This window comes from Lissotriton vulgaris, chromosome 1_1 (assembly GCF_964263255.1).
Source record: "Lissotriton vulgaris chromosome 1_1, aLisVul1.2, whole genome shotgun sequence".
Lineage (NCBI taxonomy): Eukaryota > Metazoa > Chordata > Amphibia > Caudata > Salamandridae > Lissotriton > Lissotriton vulgaris.
In genome coordinates this window covers 204221728-204245235 of record NC_141685.1, presented here as the reverse complement: position 1 = coordinate 204245235, position 23508 = coordinate 204221728, and the positions used below count along the sequence as shown (strand labels likewise).

At 48.2% G+C, this 23508-nt stretch overlaps 1 protein-coding gene across 1 annotated transcript in view; it reads right to left on the bottom strand.

Moving 5' to 3' along the window:
• CFAP57 (cilia and flagella associated protein 57) overlaps positions 1-23508 on the bottom strand; it is a 378308-nt gene that overhangs the window by 315960 nt on the left and 38840 nt on the right. Inside the window, exons 2-3 of the mRNA XM_086952180.1 lie at positions 19179-19359; positions 16593-16909 (exon numbers count right to left, since the gene is read on the bottom strand). Coding sequence (XP_086808306.1) covers positions 16593-16909; positions 19179-19335 — 474 coding nt within the window. The 5' untranslated portion in view covers positions 19336-19359. The remainder of the gene's footprint in view (positions 1-16592; positions 16910-19178; positions 19360-23508) is intronic.

The window sequence follows — 23508 nt, the reverse complement described above, 5'->3', positions numbered from 1 at the left end:
GGCCCTGTTTAAGTTTAAGATAGTTAGGGATTTATCCCGCCCCGCATGTGCCTCCAAGGACATACCGGCCTCCCAACTGCTCTGTGACTCTCTGGCAAAGGCCTTTGTGGATAAGATCACCCTTATTCTGAGCAATCTTGGGCCTCCGGCCTCGACGACCCCTCATGCTATGTCTAACCTGGCAAGAGGGACCACCCCTGAGATCCTGGAGTCGGATGCTAGGCAAGCTCCGTTGAACAGCTTTCCCCTCCCGTCCTTTGAGGATTTTTGCACCTTGGTGAACGGGATCTCGTCGGGCTCCCCCCTTGACCTGCTGCCATACAAATACATACAAGAAGAGCTTTTCCCCCCTCTTCACGCCATCTGCTGTCAGTCTTTCAGTACGGCTCGGGTCCCGGACTGCTAGAAGTTGGCCGTGGTATCGCCACTTCTGAAAAAGGACACACTGGACCCTGCCTGCTGAGCAAATTACAGGCCTATTTCATTGCTTCCTCTGCCAATTAGTATCTTGGAAAAACTGGCGACAAAACATCTGTCCAGCTTCTTAGAGATTACCATCTGCTTGGACGAGGCTCAGTGTGGCTTCAGACCAGCCCACGGCACTGAGTCTGCACTGGTGACCGCTTTGGATGACCTTCGTTCGCGTGTCGACCTTGGTCGAGCAGCCTTTCTGGTGCTGCTCGACATGTCGGCCGCGTTCGACACGGTCAGCCATGCCATCCTGATCAGGAGACTAGAGGAGATTGGGGTATCTGGCCTGGCCCTTGACTGGTTGGTCTCTTACCTTGGTAACAGACACCAGGTGGTGGCCTTGCCGCCCTACTGTTCGGACATCAGGCGGGTGGGGCAGGGCGTACCGCAAAGGTTGGCCATCAGCCCTATTCTATTCAACCTATATCTCCTCCCCCTGGTCAGTTTAATCAAGTCCTTTGGCATTGCGGTCATCAATTATGCGGACGACACGCAACTTATCTTCTCGTTTGGGGGTAGGGATGCCGTGTCTCAGGAGACCTATCACCGTTGCATGTCAGCTACTGCAGAATGGCTGAGTCTGAATTCACTGCAATTTAATAGTTCAAAAACCGAGGTATTGCATTGCTCCTTGGATCGTATTCCTCGGCCCTTGCCACCGGACTTTTGGCCTCCTTCCTTCCAGGGCACGGGGGCAGCAGCAGTGTCCACTCGAAACGTGGGGGTGCTGTTTGAATCTAATCTACAGCTAGACCAGTTTGTCAACAAAACTGTGGCAACGTGCATGCTGCTGCTCCGAACATTGCGGAAGATTCTATCTTTCCTTCCGGCTCATGCCCGCCCAGAGGTAGTGCGTAGTATCATCTTAAGCAGGCTTGATTACTGCAATGCGCTACTTCTGGGCGCGCCGGCTGCCCTAGTGGGTAAATTGCAGCGAGTGCAGAATATGGCTGCTAAGCTAGCCCTCTCCAGACGGCGTCTTGACTCATCCTCATTGGCGCTCATGGACCTCCACTGACTGCCAATCACCCGGCGCATTGATTTTAAAGCACTATGTCTTGTCTGCAGGGCCCTTCATGGCCAGGGACCATCCTCTTTGCAGATGATGTTCTCCTGGTATGTCCCCACTAGATCTCTCCGTTCCTCCTCTGCCTGCTTGGTGGTAATCCCTAAAATCCCGAGGACGCATATGGGCGGGCGCTCCTTTAGGTTCAGTGCAGCCAAGTTATGGAATGCTCTACCCTTGTCCTTGAGAAGTAAAGAGGACATCTCCTCCTTTAAAAAAGGTCTAAAAACACACATTTTTCCCAGGTTGGTGTAAAGTTTTAAGGCAGCATAAAGTTGCGTATGGCTGACCAAGTCAAGCGCCAGGATACCCTATGGGTGACAGTTTAGTGCTATACAAATATGCCATACAACCTTCCACTAGCACTCGCTCCATGGGGGACCATATTTTGTCAGCCTCCTGGAGAGACAAGCCTATCATTATCCTTAAGTGTGTGGAAGTTAGCAAGGTCCAGCTTACCAAGTCGTGGGTGCATGTCCAGCCAAATGAAGTGGGTGAAAAGTTCCTTGTGATCTATGAATAGTTTTGATTCAATGGTCTCTGGGATGGCCAGTCTTGGTAAAGCATTCATTTTGATGACACTGATACATCCCAGCAGGAGAGGGTGGTGGGAGGGCATTTCCTCTGGTCACTATGTAGCATTATTAAACGATCCAGGTAGCTTGTTCCGAACACGTCATGCACTTTCGGAGTGACATGAATACCCAGATAGATTGATGTGTTTACCCAGGAGAAGGGGGGTCAGCTTTTTCAGCTTGTCTACAACTTACTGGCTTAGGGATCACTTGAGAATGGTCTTGCTAAAGAACAAGTTACTTACCTTCGGTAACGCTTTTTCTGGTAGATACAATATCTGCCTGTGGATTCCTCACCTTGTGAATATCCCCCTTGCGTCAGCAACATTCGGAAATTCTTTTTGTAGCTTCGCGCCGACGTGGACGCGGACGTCACAGAGAGACGACTCCGCTGACGTCACCGACGCCTATAATAGGCCCACACCGGCGTGATGACATCAGTTCCGCCCTTTTTTCCGTGCCTTCGAGGCACACGGACGGACCGATGACAGTAGAAATGTACACAATATACACAGTATAGAAATAAAAGTAACACACACAGTGTGAAGTAAATGCAATAAAACATTTTACAATAAAACAATCCATTAGAAATACTCTGGCATAGAAGAGTGGACAACGGGGAGGCGGGTGGGTCAGTGAGGAATCCACAGGCAGATATTTTATCTACCAGAAAAAGCGTTACCGAAGGTAAGTAACTTGTTCTTCTGATAGATACATCTGCCGTGTGGATTCCTCACCTTGGGAATAGAGTCCCACAGCAGTCCCCACTCCCGGAGGAGGGTGTCCACTCTTCTAGACCAGGAAATCCTGAAGGACAGAGCGCGCAAAATGACCGTCCCTCCTCACTTCGGTATCCAAGCAGTAGTGCTTCGCGAAAGAGTGGAGGGAAGACCAAGTTGCGGCCCTACAAATATCCTCTACAGGCGCACCTCTAGCCAATGCAGAGGTTGAAGACTTAGCCCTAGTAGAATGAGCCCTTATACCCCCTGGTGGTTCCTTACCGGCCAAAGAGTAGCAGATCTTAATGCAGAGGACGATCCATCTCGACAAAGTCCTCTTATGGACCGCTCTTCCTTTCTTGCAGCCAGCAAAGCCAATAAAGAGCTGGTCATCCATGCGACAGTCTCTAGTTCTGTCCAAATAAAAAGACACCGCCCTCTTGGGGTCAAGACGGTGTAATCGCTCCTCCTCCTTGGAAGGGTGAGGGGGAGGATAAAAGGTAGGGAGGGTAACGGATTGACCAAGGTGGAAAGGAGTCACCACCTTTGGCAGAAAAGCAGCCCTGGTCCTAAGAACCATTCGATCAGCATGAATGGACAGGAATGTGGGCTTGGAACTAAGAGCTTGAAGCTCACTAACCCTCCTTGCCGAGGTTATCGCAACGAGGAAAACAGTTTTGAAAGTCAGGAGCCTCATGGGACATTTATGAAGAGGCTCAAAAGGAGCACCCATTAAAAATGTCAAAACTAGATTCAAATCCCACTGAGGCACAATAAAAGGGATAGGAGGGAACTTATTAGTGAGACCCTTCAAAAACCTCAAAACTATAGGAGATTAAAACAGAGAGGGCTGGTCAGGCAAACAGATAAACGCCGACAGCGCTGACAGATAACCCTTCACAGTGGCAACAGCAAGACCCTGCTGCGCTAGGGAAAGGGCAAACTGGAGAACATCAGATAAATGGGCCCTCAAAGGGTCTATGGACTTCCCCCTGCACCAAAAAACACATTTAGATCACCTATAAGAATAGATGGACTTAGTGGAGTCACGCCTGGCTGACAAAATGACATCCACCACATCGTGAGGGAGAGAAAAAGAAATCAGGTTGCCCCGTTCAATCTCCAGGCATGAAGGTGTAAGGTCTGGAGGTCAGAGTGTAGAACCTGCCCCCCCATCTGAGAGAGGAGATCTGCCCTGCGAGGGAGACGGAGCGGCGGGTGAGAGGAGAGGTGGAGAAGGTCTGAGTACCACACCCTTCTTGGCCAGTCCGGGGCAATCAATATGACTCGGGCCCGGTCTTGGCGAATTTTCCTCAGAACCCGAGGAATCAAGGGTATGGGAGGAAACGCGTAAAGGAGTTGCGAGCTCCAACTCAACTGAAACGCATCCCCCTAGGCTCCCTGCATCGGAAACTGGAGGCTGCAGAATGACAGGCAGTGAGCATTCTCGTGAGTGGCAAACAGGTCCACCCGAGGAGTCCCCCACATCCGAAAGATGTCGAGAACTACCTCTGGATGGAGCCTCCACTCGTGATCGGCAGGGAACTGCCGACTGAGACTGTCTGCACGAACGTTCTGAACTCCGGCCAGATGATTTGCCATCAGACAAATCCGATGGTCCTGAACCCAGGACCAGAGACGCAGAGCCTCTCTGCAGAGACACTGCGACCCTACTCCTCCCTGCTTGTTGATGTACCACATCGCGGTCGTGTTGTCCGTCAGGACTTGAACTGACCGCCCGCGAAGGGAAGGGAGGAAGGCCTTGAGCGCCAGACGTATAGCCCGCAATTCCAGAAGATTGATGTGAAGCAACCTTTCCTCTGGAGACCAAAGACCTTTGACCTCCAGGTCCCCCAGATGAGCACCCCACCAGAGGGTGGACGCGTCCGCTATAACTGTGGCCACCGATGGAGGAATCTGAAAAGGCTTCCCTTGAGACAGATTGCCTTCCACACTCCACCAAGACAGATCCGCTGCAGTTTCTCTGGAGATCTTCACTGACTCCCTGGGTTCTCCGTTGTGCTGATACCACTGCCTGCGGAGGCACCACTGGAGTGCCCTCATGTGCCAGCGTGCATGGTTGACCAACAGGATGCATGAAGCCATCAGACCGAGCAGGCGAAGGACCTTCAGGACTGGAACAACCGCTCCAGGGTAGAACAAAGGAATCATCTCCTGAATGTCGCGAATCCTTTGAGGGGGAGAGAATGCGCGACATACAGTAGTGTCCAGTACCGCACCTATGAACAGGTTGCGCTGTGAGGGCACCAGGTGAGACTTGGGTACATTTATCGAAAAACCCAACCTGTGCAACAACTGAGTTGTCTCTTGCAGATGATGGAGCACCTTCTCCGGCGACTCCGCTTTGATCAGCCAGTCGTCTAGATACGGAAACACATGTATCCCCGATCTTCTGAGATGAGCTGCCACCACCGCCATCACCTTGGTGAAGACTCGAGGCGCAGTAGTAAGACCAAACGGAAGGACCACAAACTGGTAGTGTTGTGACCCAACCGTAAAACGGAGATACTTTCTGTGCGACTTCAGGATGGGAATATGAAAATACGGATCCTGCAAGTCGATTGACACCATCCAGTCTTCTTCCAGCAGCGCTTGAAGAACCTGCGCAAGAGTGAGCATCTTGAACTTTTCCTGTTTCAGGTAAAGGTTCAAGATCCTGAGATCCAGGATAGGCCGAAGCCTGCCATCTTTCTTGGGGATCAGGAAATACCAGGAGTAGCACCCCTGACCCCTTTCCTGCTCTGGAACCACCTCTATTGCACCTTTTTTGAAAAGAGCCAGGACTTCTTCCTGCAGGCGAAGCAGGTGGTCCTCCGAACAATAACCCTGGCAAGGAGGGTAATTGGGAGGGAATTCCCGGAAATGAAGTGCATACCCATTCCCTACAAGATTGAGAACCCAAAGATCCGATGTAATTAATTCCCAATCTTGTAGGAAATGAGTAAGCCGACCCCCCACTGGGCCCACATGATCCGGAATGGCGGATCTAGGGCTGCTTTGCTGCGTTGGCTGGGGGTTGGAAAGGAGAGGAGGAGGACGAGGATTGACGACCTCTAGGGCGGGATCTTTGTCTGCCTCTGTACGACTTGTAGAGCGTATTTTGTTGCTGCTGAGGCTGCTGCTGGGAAGGTCTGTAAGAGCGAAAGGAAGATCTTCCGAACCCCCTGAAGCGTTTACCAGTAGTTCCTCTGGACTGAAGACCCAAGGACTTTGCAGTGGCCCTACTGTCCTTAAAACGTTCCAAGGCAGCATCAGCCTTCTTGCCAAACAATCCTGACCCATCAAAAGGCAAGTCCAACAAAGCAGACTGGACGTCCGCAGAGAACTCTGATGACTTAAGCCAGGCGGCCCTCCTGGTGGCCACAGATGAACCCATGACCCTTGCCACCGAATCAGCAGTGTCCAGGCCACTCTGAATCACCTGTCTCGCAGCTGCTTGAGTGTCTGAAATCACCTCCTGAAAATCCTTCCGGTCATCTTCAGGAATTTTCGGAACTAGCTGCTTGACAGAATCCATCAAGGCATGGATATACCTCCCCATCAGGCACGTTGTGTTGGTTGACTTTAAAGCCATACTGGCTGATGAGAAGACCTTCCTGGCACCCTGATCTTGCTTCCTGGATTCCTTGTCCCCAGGAACCTGTGGGAAAGCTCCAGCAGATTTCTTAGAGCAAGCAGCCTGCACCACCAAACTCTCAGGCAAGGGATGAATCGATAAAAACGCAGGGTCCTCAGGTGCCACTCTGTACCTCCTCGCAACTGTTCTTGAAACTGCAGGAGTAGACAAAGGCTTCTTCCAAACCTCATAGATGGGCTCAGTCAAGGCCTCGTTGAAGGGTAACACAGGCTCAACTACTGACGAGGGAGAATGAAGAACCTCAGTCAAGATGTTAGGCTTATAGTCAGCAGTAGGAAGAGTAATATTCAACAGACTCGCTGCTTTTTTAATAACAGTGTGATAAGGCACCACATCCTTTGATGGCACATTGGAAACTGAAGCCAACTCCCACTCAGGTGACAGTTCAAGCCCACTGGCCTCACACAAATCTTCAAAAGGATCCTCAGAATCCCGCAACTCTCCTTCTTCAGTATCTGAATATAGATACCTATCCTCTTCCAGAAGTCTCTGAGCCTTTCTCCGAGACCTTTCCTTCACAACCGAAGCCAACGGGTTCAGAATCGACTCCGACGGCGCCGGAGCCGGCGTCGAACCCGACGTCGGACGAGGCTTCTCAGCTCGAGGTCGGACAGAATTCTGCCTTGGAGTCGTAGGCATCGGCGTCGATGTGACTGGCGTCGACGTCGAGCGCTTCGGCGTCGACGACACCGGAGGTGTCGGAAAATGCCAATGCGGTGGTATAGCCGGCATAAAAGGCATGAAGGGCGGAGGGGCGTAAGCCTGGGGAACACCCAAGTTGAAAGCCATAGGACCCGTGGGACCAACAGGTGGACCAGACGGGAACATTGCCCTAGAATAGACACCAAACATGGCGTTCAGAAACTGAGATGGATCCTGACCTGGAGCTGGAAACTCAGGATAAGATTCTCTGGGTCGTTCCTGAGGAGGCGGAGTCGAGACGACGCCGACCTCTTCAACGAGTCCTGGAACCAGGGTCGACGAACCCGCAGGCACCGGAACCTCGACTTCACCAGCCCCCTGCTCCTCACCTTCATCCTCCTGACCAGAAGGATTGGATGGAACTGGAGAATGGACCTGCTCCTGTGATTCGGGTGAACCTGGTTGTGAAGCCTCACCAACAGAGACATGCTCCGACTCCGAAACCACCACCTCTTTACTCAGGAGCTTGACCTGGGACTTCGGTCTCGAACCAGAGTCTTTTCCGGAGCGATGACGTGACTCATGGCTCCTCTTCTTGTGCTTCTTCCTCGACGACTTCGAAGCGTGAGCTGAAGACGACTCCGAGCGTGACCTCGATCGAGACCTCGACCTCGAACGACGAGTTCGAGACTTCGAAGATTTCTTTTCCACTCTTTAGCTTAGCCACAAGGAGTTTCGCCTCTCTTTCTCTTAGCGCCTTCGAAGTCATCTTCTTGCAGCAAGCACAGTCCTCGACGTCATGGTCGGAGCTTAAACACCAGACACAGCAGTCATGTGGATCGGTGATAGACATAGTCTTGCCACATTTGCCGCAAGCCTTAAAACCAGTCTTCTTCGACAACATCTCGAAGAATATAAAGTTAAACAGAATAACAGGTAAATAGTAACAAAGTTACTGTAAAGCTACAGTACGATCCCTGAAAACCGTTAGCGTCGACGACGCGGAAAAAGGGAACTGATGTCATCACGCCGGCGTGGGCCTATTATAGGCGTCGGTGACGTCAGCGGAGTCGCGAGCGGAGCCGTGTCTCTGTGACGTCCGCGTCCACGTCGGCGAGAAGCTACAAAAAGAATTTCCGAATGTTGCTGACTCAAGGGGGATATTCACAAGGTGAGGAATCCACACGGCAGATGTATCTATCAGAAGTTACATTTAAAACCTGCCACTTTTCCATGCTCTACAATAGTGACATTCGATTTGTAAGTGATATTTCAAGTAAGGAAAGAACTAACAGGACATCATCTGCCAACAGCATGATTTTATGGATATCCCAACCAAAACAAAACCCCTGAAAGTTGGGCACCTCTCAAATTCAAGTTGCAAAAGGATCTATGCTAGGGCCAGATAAGAAGAATGAAAAGGGCATTCCTGCTTAGTACCCCTGTGATGATGGAAGGGTTGAGATGAATGTCCCTTCAAGCCTATCCAGGGGGTGGGCTGCATTAGAAAGCGAATGGCATTGAGATGAACCTTGTGAATTATCTTAGTGAGAAAAAGCCAAACAACCTTCAAAGTTCTTAACCCCTTCGCAGCTAGGCAAATTCCCATTCTGTGCTGGGGGCGGGGAGCGCGCACAGCGCCCCTGTGCTCATGACGAGTTCAGCTTCTTACATTTAGTCGCTCCATGCCTGCTAGGTGCTATTATCGGACATGTATGCGTTGACTGCACTCTACTTTGTGTATCAATTGTTTTATTGGTTGTTTTACTGTATTGCAATGGTTTTTAGTAACTATGCAAAAATGAATAAACTTAAACTTAAAACCTTCTTAATGTCAGGAGGGGGTGTGGTGCCTTGATGATTATCACCAAAACAATCAAATCAAATCAAATCAAAATTAGCTTTATTCGATTTAGTTGCTAAATCATAAAAGCCCTATGCTAGACATAATTCTAAACTTTTTTTTACATAAAATGATTTATTGATAATTAAAAAGTCATACATCAGATAATTTCATTAAAAAATTCTATAAATCATAAAATTTTTCAAAAAAGAGGCAACAGCTAAAATTGACAGTTCATCATCTAAACTTTGCATCGTTAAGAACGCTGTACGGCATTGTCTCAGCTCCATCTTTTTCTTGGGTGCAAATAAAAATGACAAAATAGGGTAACATGTAATGTGGATTATTGTGATATAGCATCACATGGGCAGGCACCTAATGCTTTTGACCAATCGTTAGCGCTGGGGAAACTCACCAGTATATGTAAGATCCCCAAACAAAATCGTGTTAAAATCATCCTCTCATAAAGCCCAGGGACACAGACTAGGTATGGCTGGATGGCATAGCATGATAGCATTAGTTGATTCTCCATGACTGATTGTTTAACGATCTCCGTGGTGTGTATACCAAAACAATCAAATTAAAATCTACACAGACTAGTGGCCAAGCGGGATCTGGCCCAGGCCTGGAAGAGTGAACGTGCCCCCCCGGCTTGGTGCTTGGAAGGCGGGATTGGACTTTCTCATGGGCCTAGAGCAGCCTGTATTTGAAACCCGGGGTGTCCCCGCAAACATTACAAAATCTGGAAACGGTGGGCGGACTATAGGGGCCTGGCCCTTGACCCCCCGATAGACATTGACGATGTGCTGCCTCCAGATGTGAATCCTGTACCCTAGGCTGCTGGCCGACACCGCCTTTGTTTTTCATCTCATGTTGCTAAGCTGTGATCACGTGCACTGGGTTTGGGTGGGATAAGGGGTGGGTAGTTGGGGACGGGGTTGGAGGGTGTTCTTGGGGATGGGTGGGATGGGGGGGGTTTGGGGTATGTCATTCTAAAACTCTGGGTTCAATGCTGTACCTTTACATATGTGTCATTGACAGTCTCCTCCTGACTGTGGAGGGCTGTACCGAATCTTGCTTGAACTCTTAATAAAAACGGGTTTTGAAAAAAAAAAAATCTACACAGACTACAGAGGTATTTTCTCTTGTTTGTTGAATGTTTGTCTCTGTGTCAGGTGGCACAGCAGAAGAAAGGAGCAGCATCCTAGCAAGGGCAGTACCAACCCACTTCCAACAGGAACAAAGACTGAGTAGGTCACTTAGACAAGTCTTTTTACCACATGCCAGAGGCAAATGTTTTCATCCATGCGCCAGATGTGGTCTCTTCTCTGATGCCATCTTGTTTTTTCTATGGTTTTAACATCTGTCCTCAATGTGTTCTGTACTGAAGACATCCCAATTGGCCTCCTCAGTCCACTGCGTCAGTTCCTAGCCATAGTAGGACCACTGCTTCATCGGTGGTTGCGAAGATTTGTTCTCATATTCGAAGGTGATGCCACAGGGGAAAGTCCATTTTTATTTGATGTTGTCTCCACATGTATGTAATAGGCTGGAAGTGATGTTTATGGTGCAGAGTTTCCAGGGTGATGTCCTGAAATATGGCGCATTCAAAGCCTTGAAATTATATTGTGCTTTTTGCTCTTGTACCTTTGAGGATTTTCTCTCTCTTTGAAACTATGAAACAGTGCCCCCACATCTCTTGTCTCCTACTGCAGCCGTCCACCACTGGGCCCTCTCTGGGTGAGTCTCAGGTGAGGTATGCCCTACCCTGAGGAGAACAGTCCTACCATAAATCAAGGTTTGGGGCTCTCAGAACCTTCCTATAGACCAGAACTCTCAGCAACTTCCTGTAGGTCTTCACCGTGAGGTTGTCCCTGCTAGAGGAATTTTCAAAATCCTCACCTTTCAAGACAGCTGTGTGAGCTTGGATTTGAAGACCCTTTAAAATATTTTTATGTGAGGTGCTTGTCTCCTCTAGACGCTTCGATTTCACTTCTACCTTTAGAACTCTGGTGTCTATAGAGTCCATATCAATATAAAGGATGTCAAATTTAAAGGCCAAGTCTTGTTCACTTTCTTCTCAACTCAGATTCAAATGATGCAGGCCAGTTATTAATTCCTTATTTGAAAGTGCAATTGTGCTGCTCAGCGCTGGGTGTCTCTTCTCCTGGATCAATCCTTTCCCTTGTACTCTTATTTTATTTTTATTTTTAGTGTTTTGTATAGCGCAAAGAAGACCCTGACAAGGGTATCAGAGCGCTTCACAGTACAGAGCAAAGAATTCTAAAACAGTTTAGTAGAGTCCTACAGATAGATATCTACCATATATGATCGGTGGGTAAAACTATATTCAATAAAAACATTCTAAGAAATATAGGTTGTTACATTCAGTGCAATAGAATGTGTTCAAGTACAAACAGATCATATTTGGAGTGTCTGTCCTCACAAGGTATCATAGAAATGAGTTTAGTATAGAGGACAGCAAGCAAAAATGTTATCGAAAGTAGAGCTCCCTTCAGGAGTCGGATCTTGTGACAATCAAATTAGGGAGAATCACTCCACGAGAAGAGCAAGTCGAGAGATAATCTGTTGGAATGAATTTGCTCATTAGAAAGGACTTAGCTTCCTTTTTTTTAATACTGTCGTTGATGAGATTCTTCCAATACTCAGAGGGAGCATGTTCCTAATTCTTGGTGCAGCTCCAGACAATTCTCTATCATACGTTTTTTTCCTGCTGAAGAGTGAAGGTTTCAGGAGAAGATTACCGGAGCTCCTAGAAAGTCTGCTTCCTCCAGGTATCGTACGTTTCTGGGCTGGGAGTTTTATAGTGTATTGCTTTACGTCTGAAGCAGGCCATCTTTAGTTGTATTCTCGCTTCGTAAGGCAGCCAGTTGAGCGCCTTCAAGTGTGGCGTGATGTAGTCCATTTTTTCTAGATCCTGTTAGGAGTCTTGCGGCTGCATTGTGACAAGCTTTTAAGGAGGCTGTTGAGATCTTGGGAAGACCTGATGGAGTTGTACATCCGTATTTTTAGCCACCATGTTAAAGTGTGTTAGCATATTTAGGTTCTTATCCAGCGTAATTCGAAGCGATTTAGTGGAGTTCACTAGAATTTAGAGCAATGATCAGCTTGGTCAATTCATAATCACTGAAGAATTTTTTGTGAGATTAAAAGAAATTCAGTTTTTTGCGAGTTTAGCTTAAGTTTATTGAATGTTAGTCATTGGACGGTCTTTTCCAAAGATTTGTCCATCATTTTGATCTCCTCTAGGGATGTGATCTTGATATAAAACTGCGTGTCATCTCCGTACATCTGGAAGGAGATATTCTCCTGCTGTAATAATTCAGTTACGGGTTCGACATAGAGGTTAAATAGCGCAGGGGATAATGTTGAGCCTTGTGGTACTCCTAATGGACTAGGGGATGAAGGAGAAAGATTTTGATTCACCTTAAATATTTGCGTACTATTTTCTAAGAAGGATTTGAACCATTGAAGGACTGTGCCTGATATTCCCATTCTGTTTTGTAGTCTCTCCAGTATTTTACTGTGGTTAACAGTATCGAAAGCGGACGAGAGGTCGAGCAGCACTAGCAGACAAGTTTCATTACGGTCGAGAGTGAGTAGGGCATCATCCACGATATGTAGAATTGCTGTTTCAGTGCTGTGCCCAGGTCTGAATCCTGATTGTCAGGCGTCCAGTAGCTTGAAATCCATGATGTGTTGACTTAGTTGTTGTTGAACACATTTTCCAAAACATTGGCTAGCATGGGTATGTTGGTTATCGGTCGGAAGTTATTAAGGTCCGAAGGGGTTTTCTGTAGTTTTTTTAGGCTGGGGTGACTAAACCAATTTATAGGCAATCCGGGATGGAACCTTGTGACAGCGGTGCATTGACGACCTTGGTCCAGAGAGAAGTAACAATATGGTTTATAGGAGACAGGCATTTTGAAGGGAGAGGGTCACTGGAGTGGTGTTGAGTTTGATACTCAATAAGGTTTTTATAATATCTCTGTGATCGTGAAGTTTGAAGGTTGACGATTGAGCTTTAATTTTGGCCATTGGCTGAGCAGGTTGGATTAGACAATCGACTAGAGAGTTCTTTAGGGTTGCTGAGTTGTTTCCGGCCATCATAAGCTCCTTCTCTAGAGACTTGGCTTTAGCTGTGAAAAAGGAAGAAAATTCTTCACTACTTAGATGTGATTTTGTAGTCAAGAGAGTGGGTTTGGCCAATTTCTTTTGTCCCTTACTGCCACATTTTTATGGAGAGTAAAAACTGGACATTTGACGGAACACTCAAATCGGGCTGGAATTTTAATTAAAAAACCTCCAACCAACTTACTTCATCGGACAATCTGAGGAGTATGTCACCAATGGAGATGGAGTAGTCTTCATCTGCGAAATACTTAAGGTCCACCTGACTGCAAATCAAGCGGGCGGGACCTTCAGTTTGGCGGAGAGGGAACTCTGTCGCTGTTGCCTACCTTCTCTGCCGAATTCTAAACCAACCCCATTGTGTGTAAGGTGAGTCAGTGATGCTCACCCATGTTATGTTATATTTGTTTATAAAAATATTTATTCTCCAAGCTTCCTAGCACTGAGAATCCCAATAAACAATCATTTTCACTGGGTGAAAGGGAAAGTGGGGAGGAAATGCAAGTAAGATATCACCTTAGAGATAATTAGAACATGTCTTTCCTAGTATAACTTGAATCAGCACAAGTCCACTCCAGAAAACAGAGCATCAGTTAAATAGGCAAGTCTTTAGAAACTTCCTAAAGTCAAGCAAAGAGGCTTCAATGAGTACATTTTCTCCGATCAAGTTAAGGACTCTGGTTCAGAACATTTCTACAGCAGTACGCACTTGTTGCATATAGGACTCCATTTAAGAACTCACTCATGTCAGTACAGTATGCCCAGATACTGCTGGTCACATTCAGCTGCCCAGAGCTCCAGCTGTAAAGTGTGCCAGGCTCTGGCAGCTACCCACATCAACAGCTGTAAAGTGTTCCAGGCTCTGCCCAGAACTCCAGCTGTAAAGTGTTCCAGGCTCTGGCAGCTACCCACATCAACAGCTGTAAAGTGTTCCAGGCTCTGCCCAGAACTCCAGCTGTAAAGTGCTGCTCCAGGTTCTGGCAGCTGCCCGGAGCTCCAGCGTGTAAAGTGCTCCGGGCTCTGGCAGCTGACCAGGGCTCCAGGTGTAAAGTGCTCCAAGCTCTGGCAGCTGCACAGAGCGCCAGCTGTAAAGTGCTCCAGGCTGTTGCAGCTGCCCAGAGTGCCAGCTGTAAAGTGTTCCAGGCTCTGGCAGCTACCCACATCAACAGCTGTAAAGTGTTCCAGGCTCTGCCCAGAACTCCAGCTGTAAAGTGCTGCTCCAGGTTCTGGCAGCTGCCCGGAGCTCCAGCTGTAAAGTGCTCCGGGCTCTGGCAGCTGACCAGGACTCCAGGTGTAAAGTGCTCTAAGCTCTGGCAGCTGCACAGAGCGCCAGCTGTAAAGTGCTCCAGGCTGTTGCAGCTGCCCAGAGTGCCAGCTGTAAAGTGTTCCAGGCTCTGGCAGCTACCCACATCAACAGCTGTAAAGTGTTCCAGGCTCTGCCCAGAACTCCAGCTGTAAAGTGCTGCTCCAGGTTCTGGCAGCTGCCCGGAGCTCCAGCTGTAAAGTGCTCCGGGCTCTGGCAGCTGACCAGGGCTCCAGGTGTAAAGTGCTCCAAGCTCTGGCAGCTGCACAGAGTGCCAGCTGTAAAGTGCTATGGACTCTGGTAGCTGCTCAGAGCGCCAGCTGTAAAACTCTCTGGACTCTGGCAGCTGTCCAGAGCGCCAGCTGTAATGTGCGCTGGGCTCTGGCAGCTGTCCAGAGCGCCAGCTGCAATGTGCCCTGGGCTCTGGCTGCTGCCAGAGAGTTTCTGGTCTCCAAAGGTGACAGTTCTGCTCTTCGGTAATCGGAATAGGGCCAGGGTGGAGGAACTCGGCATCAGACCTTGGTTGGGCCAGTTGCATTTAACTACCGGAAATCATAGATTTTGATTTAGATGGCTTCAGAGCAGACTCTGGTCCATACAGAAGCAGTGTGGGGCTTGCAAAGCAGGTGATATGTGGTCCCAGAGGGAATATGCGCGGTCATGTTCATCACATAAAAGTGGCTTCTCCCAGGTGTATTGCCATGATCAGGTTGAGAGCGTACCACACCACTAAGCACTGACACCTAGAGCTGAGGCTTAATAAAGGGAAGAATGTGCCTAAGCACCTTCATCTGCAGGAAGCAGATGCTAGATGCTCCCGCCATCTGCGTCCTAGTAGAAAGATAAACCTCAAAAGGTTCACGCAGCTCATCATGGCAAGGTATCCTTAGGGATGAAATCTGGCTTGAGGGCACTCACGCAAGAAACTTTACAAAGCTCAACCAGTGCATGAGAGAAAGGCAGTCGAAGATGCCTGCCAATGGTGGTCTGGTGAATTCATGGTGGTAGTTCTTGGCTTATTGTATGTTTTCTCCTCATAGCGGTGCCCAGCCATGGCATGCTGCTCAGCCGGGCAGTACGGTGGTAATTCTTGCCATATTACAGTGGTGAGAATACTTGACATATCTTGGGCATTCAGGGCACCCACACCTGGGCCATAATTTATAGTGGTAATTTATGATATACTGTGGGTATGCATGGCATGATACTGCCCACCCTATCACTATACTTGCCCTGTCTTAGTGGTGGTAATCACTGGCATATTGAAATCATGTTCAAAACATTAAAGATCAAGGTGGCTCAGAAGAACGGAACCAATTCAAGTACAGCATGTACCATTTGGGACTGTTAAATATGCGAGGCCAACCATCTCCCCCAAACTAGGACAGAAGGGGTGTGCGAATGCCTGTCGTTGAGAGAAGGGTGGGCAAGGTGTGTTTGATTGTCCAGTTACCTGTGTTGCTTATGGGATACAAGATCAAAAAGGTATTTTCCCATATGCACAAGGAAACACTGCAGCACACGGGTGAATAACATTTGCACGCAGGAGTAATCCACTATTTGCACACAACAGCTGCACATTCAAAAGGAATCTACCACCCACACATTCCAACCTGCACACACAAAAGGATCGCTGGCTGCATGTTGCAAACTTGGCAAACACTATTTGTGCATTTGAGATATATACTCTCCCAATGCATTAAACTGTGCACAAGAACAATACACTCTCTTCACCACACAAGCTGTGCACACTGGAGGGATCAGCCATATGAAAATGCAGTGCAGGCTGAGAGGGTACAGAGTACAAAATCCTCAAAGCACAGGCTGAGCATGCTAGAGGAGTCCTGCATCCTGCAAAGCATGGGGGTACAGGCCATGTGCATTGACAGCCCATTCTCTGTACACCAAGAGCCGGATTTAGATATTGTTGGACAGGTGATGGATATCATGTCTGCAGAAATATGAATCCTATAGGATATAATGGCAGTTATATTTCAATGGATGCAATGTCCGTAACCATTGTGATGGAGTATCCCGTCCGGCAAGATCTAAATCAGGCATCATGGCTTCACAGCTCTGCACATAACAACAATCTTTTTCCCCTCACACTAAAACTTGGAGTAGCAGACACACATAGAAGGGAACAAGTTCCATTAGCTGTACCTGGTAGGCCGCGTTGTTTTGATAATCTACTTTCACGACAGCCATCACTTTCTGCTTCTCCCACATCCAGTAGATGATGTTCCAGTCGGGCTCTCCGCACTGGACCGCCAGGTACTTGGTGTCTGGCGAGAATGCCATGCTGACAAATTCACGCACTGGGAAGTCAGGCATAGTAAGCTGCTTGCGTCTCTTGCTAGGCACCGAAGCCAGCTCAAAAATGGTGATGGTGGCCTTATCCTGGACCTTCTCGGAGATGGCCAGGTACCGACGATTCGGGCTGATGGCCAGTGCATGCATCCCTTGGCTTCTCTCGGACCCTGTGATGTGAGATAAAAACCTACATAAACAACTGTTTGGACACCAAAGCAAATGTATGAGGCCCCATACCCTGCTGTGAGTGTGCCCCCCCATCATCAACTGAGCGACAGAGAACAAGCTACACCCCTGTGATACTAGAGCTCCAGCCTTGCTGTCTGGCACAGTCTGACATTGCGTTGGAATATTTTCACTCATCACGTTAAGGACTCTGGTTCAGAACCGAACCACAGCAATAGGCACTTGCTGCATATAGAACTCCATCCAAGACCTCACTCATGTCAGTACAGGATCCCTAGAGGCTGCCTGTGACATTCAGCTGGGATCAAAAGAAGGGTGTTACTTATATCTGATGCCCTGCTTATCTCTGGGGTACTGCTGCTCAGATTGGACGGTAACATTGTACTGGGGTCAGGACAAGGATATGACCTGTGTGTGAGTGGTCCTGATCCACAGGCTCTGCGTATCACACGGTACTCGAATCAGGAGACAGGTGTTACCTATATAAGATGTGCAGATCCCTCCCTGCGCTAATGATCAACAGACTTTTCTTGTCACAGTATCAGGGGCTGGAGAAGAATTTCACTGATATATGTCTGATGCTGTATGTATCACTGTGCTACTGACCACCAGACCCTGCCTGTCACACGGTACTGGGGTCAGGAGAAGGATGACCCCTTTGTATGATGCCGCACTCACCCCTGTGGTACTTGACCCTGTCTTCCTGTGGTACCTACCAGAGTATCGAGGTCAGGAGGAGGTGGTATGTATACAATCATGTAACTAGCTCTGGGTCACGCAGACCCTGCCTGTCACATGGTAGGGGTCAGGAGAAGGATGACTCTTATGTATGATGCTGCACTCACCCCTGTGGTACTTGACCCTGTCTTGCTGCGGTACCAGGGTCAAGAGGAGGTTATTTCCATACAATGCTGTAACTAGCTCTCTGATCATGGGAGGGAAGAGGAATTTGCGTCCATTCAGTTCCCCTGAATAGGTACCTTCAATAATCACAGATGGGAATGGACACTTGTATCTACCATAACCATTGGTTATTTGTTGACAACCCTCATAGACGCTGAGATGTTAAACGTGCGGTTTATCTTTTGTCCGCCCCTTCTCTAGCGTCATGGCATATTCATCGGGCATTGAGGGAAGGAGAGGGAGGTTACCCATACCTAACTCTGACTGATAAAGGGCATTGAGCCCAGGAGAGGGAGGTTACCCATACCCAACTCTGACTGATAAAGGGCATTGAGGGCAGGAGAGGGAAGTTACCCATACCTAACTCTGACTGATAAAGGGCATTGAGGGCAGGAGAGGGAGGTTACCCATACCTAACTCTGACTGATAAAGGGCATTGAGGGCAGGAGAGGGAGGTTACCCATACCCAACTCTGACTGATAAAGGGCATTGGGGGCAGGAGAGGGAGGTTACCCATACCTGACTCTGACTGATAAAGGGCATTGAGGGCAGGTGAGGGAGGTTACCATACCTGACTCTGACTGATAAAGGGCATTGAGGGTAGGAGAGGGAGGTTACCCATACCTAACTCTGACTGATAAAGGGCATTGAGGGCAGGAGAGGGAGGTTACCCATACCTTACTCTGACTGATAAAGGGCATTGAGGGTAGGAGAGGGAGGTTACCCATACCTAACTCTGACTGATAAAGGGCATTGAGGGCAGGAGAGGGAGGTTACCCATACCTAACTCTGACTGATAAAGGGATTTGATGCCAGGAGGGGGAGGTTACCCATACCCAACTCCTCTTGTCAAAGGACAGGTAAGAAACCCATGCAGGGTGTTGGCTTATACATCTCAACTCTGCCTGGCACAAGTAACTGGTGCCAAGAGAGCCTTGCCAGTGTTGATGCTGTGACTGCCTGGTTATTGCTCCTCATTTTTCTGTAACAGGGGATTGTTTTGTAGTCAGGAAAAGTACATTATTTCTGTATGGTGATGGCTTCCTGACCCATTACACTGCCCATGGTTGCCAGTAGGATGTTGCCTCATCCATGCTGTGTCTGCCTGTGCTATTGATCCCAGAGTTTGCCTTTCCCAGTGTAATGGAGTCAGAAGATGGATGTTACCTATATATAATAATATACTATCACCTGGGTTAGTGATGGTCACTCTCTGTTTCACTAAGTATAGAGCCAAGGCAAAAATGGCACATAGAAGCCATGGTACGTTACCCATGTCAATGCAGTACCTATCAGGTTTGATGATCCTTGCTCTGCCTGTTACATGGCACATGCATGCGAATTTACCTGTAATGAATCGCTGCCATTTCTGATCAATGTTGTATTTTACGCAGTTGTTTCCAGAAGGGAAGACGATTGTTTGTTCATCAAAGAAGCCGATGTTGTTCAACACTCGTGGCCGTATTCCAAAGATGAAGTTGGCCTGAGCCACAATCACGGACATGGCTTCACCGGAGGAACAAGACCCCTGTACGGAGAAACAGGATTCATGAGAGAGAGGGCAAATCAGAAAGGGAGGTTATCAGACAGAGCTGGACGTAGAAAATGAAGAGGAGGCTTATTAGAGTAAAGGATAATTAGAGAAAGAGGGCCAATCAAGAAGAGTTTGAAATGGAGAGAGAGAGAGCGAGAGAGAGAGAGGGAGACTTATCTGAGGGAGAGGGTAAATCAGCAGACAGAAAGAACTCAGAAAGAGATTGATCATCAACAGGAGAAAGACTTATCAGAGACAAGGTGAGTAGACTGTATTGATGGTGGACCTCACACATTGAGGATTGATTTGACACATTTGCCCCTCAGTTTAAGCATAAAGGCTACTATTCTTCTGAAACAATCCTTCTCATAGGTATTATTTTTCAACTGTAGGTATTTTATCACACGCACTATTCTAAGCCATACTTACCCTATGCCAGTAAGAACTGACAACACCAAACGGCTGCAAACTGTCCGCATGAAGGGAGACAGGGAGCTATCAATAGTGCAGCAAGTGCAGGGGTGCCAAGACAGAGGAGTTTGAGGAGCCCTGTGGACTCCAATTATGACTGTTTTTTACTACCAATCAATGGGTGGGGGCCCATTTTAACTATTTGCACAAGGGCCCCTGGCACCCTTGCTATGCCACTGTCTGCGTGCCCAAGTTCATTATATACCTTCTACCAGTGAAGATGGCAGGATAAAAGAAAGAGTACTAACAACAAACAATGTCTAGACATTGTTTGTTGTTAGTACTATTGTTTGGGGCATGTGTCTAGATGTTGGTCGTTAATTCTGCCCTTGGACCCTCTTTCTAACTGTTGTGTTTTGTAAAAGAAAGAGTATTCATCAGAAACAGTGTAGTGCACTCTTTATCTTGGGAAAGGTTCTCCGACCAACACATACACAGCTTGGATGGAGGAAACCCATGTGTGACGGGGTGAGGCGTTCCGTGGAGGGACAGGATCGGGTAGAATACTGGTGGTCTGTTGTACCCCTCTCACCCGCACCTATCTCCCCCCACCAGCATGACAATCCCTACCTCGAAGAAGACTGGTCTCGGGATACAGAGCCCCTATGGAGCTACAAGGAGGAAAGTGAACCTGGCTCCTTTAATTTGGGTTTCCTCAACGACGAGACTCCTCCCGTGTCGGACACCAGAGCGTCAAGTACGCCAAAAAGGGGAGTAACCAGGAAGTCGACGGGCGGCGTTTCCCTGGAAGGAGGAGAAGGCGACGGTGAACGGAGAGGAGGAGAGAAACCAGCTATCGAGGAGGAAAAAGACGAGACTGACAAAGCTCCAGACTGCCGAGGCGTTATCACCAAGCCAGGAGGCCAACGTCATCACGAGCCACCCCGCCACGCTCCCACAGGAGGAGCATGGCTCGAACAGGTACGGGGCAAGGTTGCTGATTGGGTGGGACTGAGCAAACAGTCTGCCGCACATAACCCCGCATGTACATAGTGTAAAGTTCCTGTACAGTACCTATACCCCGTGTCCTCCTCACGAGCACCTGTGCACTTCCTAGAACCTTTGTCCTCCACACGAGTACGTGTGTTTAGCACTCGCTCACTTGTTTTCCCTCACTCCCGGACCCTTGACGTATCAGACCAGGACAAACCCCAAATTCCCTCCTTTGTTTCTCTTTTGCTTTCTGGTCCGGACGGAGTATCACACCTGCCATCCCTGGTTACCAGTCTGGCGTCCCTGTCCAACATCAAGACGGATCCTGCAGCTTTTGCCCGGAGAAGACTAACAAGTCGGAGACGGAAAGCATACATAAAAATAAAACCATCCCTTAAAGCCTTACTTAAAGCCTCTGACTCAGTTACTCCTGCCCCCTCGGCCACTTTACACCATGTATTTCATGAAAAACAATGAGACACAGAGCAGAGAAGATGTAGAACCAGGAGCCTTCCAAACAAACAGTGAGGACCAGCTAGCTACACCATATATTACTTAGTGAGTGCATCCGTCAAGAAATTAAATTTGGCAGCTCTTTCTACTGTAGGATGAGCAATAAGTCTGTCAGGGCTGCTCTTACATGTAGACTCACTAAAAGTACGTTCTCAAAAATATAAACAGGGAAAACTAGAAAAAGGGTTCCTCAAAATGGAGTTATAATAATGTTGGGGCTAAGGAATGATGTGCCCTATTCATAGGGGGAAGAGACCTTTCTTAGGACGGGAACCCTAACTCACCCAAAGGTGACATGCTTCATCATAGGGTTCCCTCCTTGCACCAAGGCCGCAAAGTCCCCAGAGTAGGCACAACTCTTCTGGACTAGAAGAGGAGATGAGGTGTCTTGAGGAAGGGACCAAAGATAAGGGTGGTGAGGGGCAGAGTGCAGAAAGAATTGAAAATAAATTAAAACTGTGTCTAGGAGACCAAATGTATTTATTATGTGGTCTCCCAGGACAGGATTCAAAAGAAGAGGCCATGGGGTTGTAAGCAAATATACCACTAATTTGCGTCAACATGTTTCTGCCCATAAGCGACCCCACCCGGGGTTCAGGGGCATTCTTCAGGACCAAAAGGTAAGTCACTCTGCATTCAGATTACTGAAATCACATTATGTACATAAATATACATGTGTACTAGCCACGACGTCCCAGTAGCTTGTAATAGTGCTGCCAGGACACTCATGGGCACTAGGAGCTGCCAATCAGCAAATCCGGCTTTAAGGGCTCTTCATTGGCTTCCAGTGCATGAAATAGTCCAATTTAAAGCCCTGTGTGTTGCCCACAGGCTGATTGGAGGAAAAGGACCGGCTATTATTTCCTCTTTGGTCCAGCCCTACCATGTAAACAGGCAACTACGCTCAAATGACCTTCGTCTGGCTCTTGTCCCCAGAATTAAGAAAGCTAAAAGCGGCGGAGGCCTCTTCTCCTACAATGTCGCCAAGCTTTGGAACTCTCTCCCCCATCAATTAGGAAAGGAACCCAACTATATGGCATTCCGCAGGATGCTTAAAACTTGGCTGTTCCCTGAATAATACCATGGCTCTTCTCCGCCTGATAATGCTTGCAAAAAGGGGTGGTGAGGGACAGAGTCTCTGAATTAAGCAGAAAGCTCTCACCCAGTCAAAAGATCAGGGCTAGATCCAACACCGTTTTTTAGCTCACTGCACCATCCCAGTTTCAGAACCTGGCTGTATGCAAATTAGTCTGTTCCTGTCCCAGTGCATGATGGGAACAGGACAAACCAAACTACAGAAGCCAATTCTTACACTGGGAAGGAAACAAGCTCCCGGGGACCGGTTTCTGGCATTACAGCCGTCTTCGGCCCGGTTTGCTTGAATCCTGATGGTGCAATGAGCAAGGGTCTCACATCTGAGAATGCCCTTCCACGCTTAGGGTGGACAAAAATATTTACAAAAAGGGGTGGTGAGGGACAGAGTCTCCGAATTAAGCAGAAAGCTCTCACCCAGTCAAAAGATCAGGGCTAGATCCAACACCGTTTTTTAGCTCACTGCACCATCCCAGTTTCAGAACCTGGCTGTATGCAAATTAGTCTGTTCCTGTCCCAGTGCATGATGGGAACAGGACAAACCAAACTACAGAAGCCAATTCTTACACTGGGAAGGAAACAAGCTCCCGGGGACCGGTTTCTGGCATTACAGCCGTCTTCGGCCCGGTTTGCTTGAATCCTGATGGTGCAATGAGCAAGGGTCTCACATCTGAGAATGCCCTTCCACGCTTAGGGTGGACAAAAATATTTACAAAAAGGGGTGGTGAGGGACAGAGTCTCTGAATTAAGCAGAAAGCTCTTTGGACTGGGTAAGAGTGGTCTGCTCAATTCAGACACTCTGTTCATCACCACCCCCTTTTGTAAATCGATTTTGGCCACTATAGGTGTGGCAGGGTATACTCAGACATGAGTCCCTTTCTCACTGCTCCATCAGGATTCAAGCAAGCCGGGCCGAAGAGGCTGAAATGCCAGAAACCGGTCCCTGGTAGCTTGTCTCCTTTCTGGTAAAGAATTGGCTTGGTAGTTTAGTCTGCCCTGTTCCCATGATGCACTGGGCCAGGGACAGACTGATTTGCATATAGCCAGGTTCTGAGCTGGGATGGGGCAGTGAGATAAATAACGGTGATGGATCAAGCCCTGATCTTTGGACTGGGTAAGAGTGGTCTGCTCAAT